Genomic DNA, 7,072 nt, shown 5'->3' with positions numbered 1-7,072 from the left:
AAATGAAATTAAAAGTGAAATTAACAGTGTAAAAAATGAAATTAAAAATGAAATTAAAAATGAAATTAAAAATGAAATTAAAAATGAAATTAAAAATGAAATTAAAAATGAAATTAAAAATGAAATTAAAAATGAAATTAAAAGTGAAATTAACAGTGTAAAAAATGAAATTAAAAATGAAATTAAAAATGAAATTAAAAATGAAATTAAAAATGAAATTAAAAGTGAAATTAACAGTGTAAAAAATGAAATTAAAAATGAAATTAAAAGTGAAATTAACAGTGTAAAAAATGAAATTAAAAATGAAATTAAAAATGAAATTAAAAGTGAAATTAACAGTGTAAAAAATGAAATTAAAAATGAAATTAAAAATGAAATTAGAAATGAAATTAAAAATGAAATTAAAAGTGAAATTAACAGTGTAAAAAATGAAATTAATGGTTTAAACCAAAAACTTAACAGACAAAATGATAAGTTTGATGAGAAGTTTAATGAAATAAAAGCACAGTTTCAAACAATAAATCAGAAAGTTGAATGCCAGGACAAGAAAATTGAGAAGGTTAGGTCAGAACTAGACAAAAAAATTACAAAACAAGAAAGTAGGTTAGATCAATACTGTATGAAAAATAACAAAGAAATCGAAGAAATGCAGGTCAAAACTAAAAAACTTGAGGTACAAGTAGGTCAGGTAACCGAAACAATGAACAAAAATACAAGTCAATTGAAAGATGAAATTAATAATATTAATGAAGAGATGGAAAATGTTAGGGCTAGTGTTCACCAACAATCAGCCATGCAAATCAATTTAGAAGATAGGATCACTAAGAATCTGAATATTTTGGAAGTTAGGCAGAACGAAGAAGCTGTCAAGGTCTGTACCTTACAGTTGAATGTAGAGAAAAACAGTGAAACAGTTGATAAATTACAGAAAAAAATCTCATCACAAGTGAACTTTGTACCGCAAGTAAATAATTGCTTTCCTTCTGACAAATACGAATTTCAAATGTCGATTGACAGGAGAAATCCTATGAACTTCATCAATAGCTTAACTGAATATTTATCTCGTAACCATATTACTGAATGGGGAAAAATAAAAAGTATTTTGGACAATAATTTGAATAAAACTTATCAACAACAAGAATGGTGGGATTTTGTAAAAACCGATATTGACAGTTTTGAAAGCTTCAAAAACAAATTCATCTCGAAGATGTGGTCGCAAGACATCCAGAAGAAAGCACGACAAGAACTTCAATTTGGAAAATACCTCATTGGTAGTAAGTTAACTTTAAGTGAATATTTTATTTCCAAATTTAACATCTGTAAAAATTTAATTCCGGCTATTGACAAAGACACAATTTTTGAAATGTTGAAAAATCATTACAATGAAAATATAATTACCGCTGCAATTGTTAGAAATGTAAAGAATGCAGAAGAATTTATTAAGGTGTTGGATGCATTCAGTTTATTAGATGAATATAGGGTGAACAAAAATCAAAACAATCAAGAAAATCAAGATAAGAATCAGTCAAATGACAATCGAAGATTTGATCAGGTAGGACGCAATAATTTTGATAATAGAAGAAATAATAACAACTTTCAAAGATCAGGTTATCAACAACGTCAGGAAGATCGTAGACAATCAAATAATGCAAACATGAATCAAATGAATCAAAACATGAATCAACCAGGTAATTTTCATCCTAGAAATCCAATGATGTTTCCGCAGCAGTTCAACTACCCGCCGCCTGGATATGGAGCATCACAAAGAAATACATCACAAAGTACAAATAGTAACAAACATCCTTTAAACTAAAGGATGAACAACGAAAAATGATTTCTCCTGTTAGTTCATTAAGTTCAGGGTTTACCAATGAAAATTCAAATGAAAATCTAAGTAAAAGTTCAAATGAAAATTCTTCAAATATAGACAATCAACCTGTATTGAAAAATTATGAACGAATTTTAAAAAAGAGAAACTTTTGCATTTTCCAAGAATTATTAGATGAACCGGACATGCCTATAAAAGAAAACTATGAACTTGTCGAAGTAAATGTTAAGATTTGTAATAAAGAATTTATGTTAATTATAGACACAGGATCTGAGGTTAGTGTAGTAAATGAAAAAATAATTAAAGAATTGAAAGTAAATAACTCTAAGAATTTAAGTATTGTTCCAGCTCAAAATATTAGTATTGTAAGTGCAACTGGTATAAAACATAAGAAAGTAAATAAGCAAGTTATTCTAGATGTAGGGTTTGAGAAGATGGAATTACCAATAGTATTCTTAATAGTTGATGATTTAAATACAGATTTAATTGTAGGTTGTGACTTTCTAAAAGAAATAAAAGGTATTGTTAATTTCGAAGAAGAAAAAGTAGTGATTAAAAAACTAGAGATACCTTTCATTAAGAAACCGATTTGTAGGTATGGACAAATTTTCAATATCAAAGTCAATGCTGATAAAAGAACTAATGAAGAAATTTGGGATGATCAAATATTAAATATACGTCATAGTTTACAGAATGAATCCAAAGATCTAGTAGAGAAATTAATTGATGTGTTTGATTCCAATAAAGATGTATTTTCTGATTCTCCAGGCTCAGCTAAAGGATACGTTTGTAAGTTAAGAATGAAAGATGATATAAAATTAATCAAGAAAAGTTATCCTATCCCTTATAATCAAAGAGATGCAGTAAGGGAAGAGCTCAACAAAATGTTATCTCAAAAAATCATTGAACCAGGCTGTTCTGAATACACTAATCCAATGGTTGTAGTTAAAAAACCGAATAATAGTATCAGATTGTGCTTAGACGGTAGGGAAGTAAATAAATTCATATTGAGAGATTACACTGAGCCAGAACCGATTGATAGCTTATTAATAAGATTCAACCAATGTAATTATATAACAAGTTTAGATCTAACTCAAGGTTTTAATCAGGTAAAATTAGATGAAGACAGTAAAAAATTTGTAGCATTTAACGTATTTGGACAAGTATATCAATACACGCATCTTCCATTTGGACTCAATATCAGCTCATCTGAATTCATAAAATGTTTGTATAAAATATTAGGAGAAGATGTTTGTCAATTCATTATCGCCTATGTCGACGACTTAGCTATTTGTAGTAAAACACTTGAGGAACATATTCAAAGACTTGATCTCTTATTTAAAAGATTGAAAGAAGGTAATTTAACGTTAAAGTTGGCTAAATCTAAGTTAATTGCAGATAAAATAAAATATTTAGGATATGTAATAAGTAAGGAAGGAATTGAACCGGATCAAGACAAGTTAAGAGTAATTAAAGATTTTCCAGAACCCAGTAATTTAAAACAACTTCAATCTTTTCTTGGATTTTGTAATTATTATAGAAAATTTCAAAAGAACTATTCGTACTTAACAGCTGAATTTAAGCATCTATTGAATAAAAATAAAAAATTTATTTGGACTGATAAGGAAAGAAAAGTATTTAATGAAATAAAAGAAAAATTCATTGATTGTGTAATGCTCAGACATCCTGATTACAATAGAGAATTTATTATGAGTACTGACTGTAGCGATATAGGTATCGGTGTGGAATTATTCCAAGAAAATAATGAGAAGGAACATGAAGTGATAGCCTATGCTAGCAGGAGTTTAAATAAGAGTGAATTAAATTATTCTATTTGTGAAAAGGAGTGTTTATCAGTATTGTTTGGTTTGCAAAAATTTCAGAATTACTTTGGAGATCGTAAAATAATAGTAAGAACAGACCATAAAGCATTAACCTTTATGAAAAAATGTAAAGTAGGACACAGTAGAATGGGCAGATGGATTTTAGCATTGCAAAATTATAATATTGAATGGGAATATATCCCAGGTAAAGAAAACATTGTAGCTGATATAATTTCAAGAACCGACTTTGAGGGAAATTTAGAGGTACGTAATTCAAATGAATATAAAGTTTTTAATATTATTAAAAGTGATAAGCCCATGAATGAAATAATTAAGAAAATAAAAAATACACAGTATACTGATCCATGGATAAATAAGATAAAAGATAAAGTAGAAATGGGTAACGTTCAAATTTGTAAATACTTCACTGTCCATGAAGACTTATTGTTCTGTAGAAAAACTACTAAAAATAATTATTGGAAATTGTGTGTGCCTTCTGCACTTTATGAAGATTTAATTATGGAAACACATTATAGACAAGGTCATGTAGGTATTTCTAAAGTTTGTAGATTTTTGCAAGAAACATTTTATATTAAAGATTGCTATAAAATGGTAACGAAAACTATTAAGTATTGTAAGTATTGTCAGTTGGTAAAAACTTCAAATGAGAAAAAGTTACTCGATATGCACACTATCATTTCTGAGAAAAAGAATAGCAAAATATTTATAGATGTATATGGTGAATTACCAGGAGGTCGATATAAATGGATGTGTATAATATTAGATGGGTTCACAAAGCATGTAAAATTATATCCGTTAGTAAGAGCAAATAGTAAGACTTTAATTAAAAAAGTAGAAGAATACATAAAAGAATTTGGTAAATTTGAATACATCATCAGTGACAACGGTACCTGTTTTCAAAGTAGAATATGGAAGTCAGAAATGGAGCGTCTGGGAATCAAACCTTACTACATTTCTATGTACCATCCTCAAGCTAATCTGAGTGAGCGGCCGTTAAAGGAAGTAAACAGGATCTTACGCACCTATGTTCCAAAGGAGAAGCATAATACTTGGTACAAACATCTTGATAAGGCAGAATACATCATTAACTGTAACTTTCATGAAACAACAGGACAGATTCCAGTAGAGATGATGATGAATAAAAAATTAGGTCATTTAGTTTTCAAAAGTATTAGATTTCCTCCTGATAATAAATTTGAACTAGAACCCGAAGAACTTAGAAATAGAAGAGTATTAATTAATATAAAAAATAAAGGAGTAATCAGAAGATTTAAACAGAATATGAGAAATAAAAATCCATGTAAAATCAATGTAGGTGATCAAGTCTTGATAAAAAATTACATTCTATCTAACAAATTGAAGAAAATATCTGCGAAACTGTGTGCAAAATATAAGGGACCGTATGTTGTAGTAAAAGATTTAAGAAAGGGTTGTTATGAACTTGAAGAAATAAAAACTGGAAAAATTTTGAAAGTAAATAAGTTTATGATGAAGCGTTTTTACCATAAAGATGATTAATTTTTCTAAACTTACGTGATCAATGGCTTGAGAATCATTCTAAAATAAAAAATATGCAATTGAATACTATAACACTTTGTTAAATCAACTGTAGAAAATGAAACTTTGTTTAAAATAATGTAATTCAAACAAATTTTATTGAGTCATGAAATCTATTGTATTGGTACTGTTGTTTAGTATTCTTGTTGGTATGTATTAGTATTAGTAATTATTGATTTATAATTGTATTTTGTTTGAGTAAGAAATCCTGACCTTGAAGTCTTAAGGGATGCTCATAAATTTTGTGTAATGTAATTTGTGCTTATGAATGACCATGTAGCTTGTGTTGGTAATACAATGATTTAAATGACTTGATGAAACGTATTTTGAAAGTTTTGGAAAATTTATAAGTAATATTTAAATTTCATTGTGTTTAAATTCCTACTTTTATAGTAAATTCATAAACAAATGATTGACATTAATGATTAATAAAATAATGAATGTTCAAATTAATTGAAAATAAATTGCTGAAAACCATTGAAACGATTTAAATAAAGGAATAAATAATATAATATTGTTGTTAATTGATATATTTATTCTATATTCACTTGTATTCAGTAATAATAATGTGTACGTACTTGAAATAATAATATTGTTTAATTAAAATTGATTCATATGCTATTGATCACTAATATCCTATCTAAATATTTAGTATAACTCTTCTGTCAATATTTTATTTTATGATTTACTTGAAATTTGTGGATAAATTCATGAACTTACAATATTCATGATTCATTTTGTTTGAAATATGACTGACGATTTATCAACTTAACTATATTTTTGAGTAATAGTCAATTCTAAAACTTATCTTTAAAAAATATATATATAGATTTTTTATTCTTATTAAAAATTTAAATAGTAATTTTTTATTCTTAAATGCTCATACATTCTTGACGTGAAAGTGACTACTAGTGCATCGAATAACACTGCAACGTATAATACAAATGTGAATGATATCTTCGAATCTTCAATATTCTACGACAACGAAATTGCTGAAAATAAAATGGTAGTGGTATGGAACTTCGTCGCAGAACTTCAAGCTGAGATGTGGCCTAACTCCATTCCACAGCGTAAAGATGTCATTCCACATAGAGGGTGTTCCAGAAATTATAGTCACAAGAACTTCAAGATTTTGCATTGCAAGAAACCTTTACCTAAAATTTACCTTACCTTAAAAAAGCTATTCCTTTCTAGATATTGGCAACAGTGAATCCTTTCTAGCAACTCACTCCGTTCCTTAAGTTAATCCTTTCAAAATTTTCCACTTGCACATAATGCAACTACAACTACAAATAAAAGTGCTATCTAAACGAGTATGGACATGTAAAAGTGAGAAGTAAAAGAAATGAGTGATTAAAAAATAACGAGATGTATCTACGAATGTGCCTGCAAATGAACTTTCATCTTCGTCTAAATCCAAAAATGTTCCAGTTGTAAAAAATTGTTAAAATTGATCTTCAAGATTCGCATAAAACCAAGTTTAATGGATTTTTGTAACATCTTCATCTAAATCCAAGTCTAATGGATTTTTGTAAACAATGTTCCTGCTTTACAAAATGTCAAATTGATCTTCAAAACTCGTAATAACTATCGAATAAAATAGTTATTTCTACAAGAACTTCTATCAAATGAACTTTCTCATTGATGCTAAAAAAAAAAAAAAAAAAAAAAAAAAAAAATCATGACTGAAATCTACAATATCTTCAAGTTATTCACGATGTATCTACAAGTTATTACTGCATAAGATGTGTCTGAAATCTGTATGCTGATATATTATCTTCGAGAATAAAAAAGAAGAAAAAATCACTCCTAAAAAATTTTAGAAGCACTAAGAAAAATGAAA

General features: G+C 27.4%; 1 protein-coding gene across 1 annotated transcript; it reads left to right on the top strand.

The window, feature by feature from the left end:
• Positions 1-388: 388 nt before the first annotated feature.
• LOC111050251 (probable serine/threonine-protein kinase DDB_G0282963) lies at positions 389-6,670 on the top strand (the record flags this gene model as incomplete). Its single annotated transcript, XM_022336546.2, has 1 exon — positions 389-6,670. A coding segment is annotated over one exon (1,425 nt), but the record flags the coding sequence as incomplete, so codon positions are not given.
• Positions 6,671-7,072: the final 402 nt, after the last annotated feature.

The sequence above is a fragment of the Nilaparvata lugens genome, chromosome 8 (genome assembly GCF_014356525.2).
Source record: "Nilaparvata lugens isolate BPH chromosome 8, ASM1435652v1, whole genome shotgun sequence".
Taxonomy (NCBI): Eukaryota; Metazoa; Arthropoda; class Insecta; order Hemiptera; family Delphacidae; genus Nilaparvata; species Nilaparvata lugens.
Note: the sequence above shows the minus strand (reverse complement) of the source record. Positions and strands in the feature narration are given on the sequence as shown.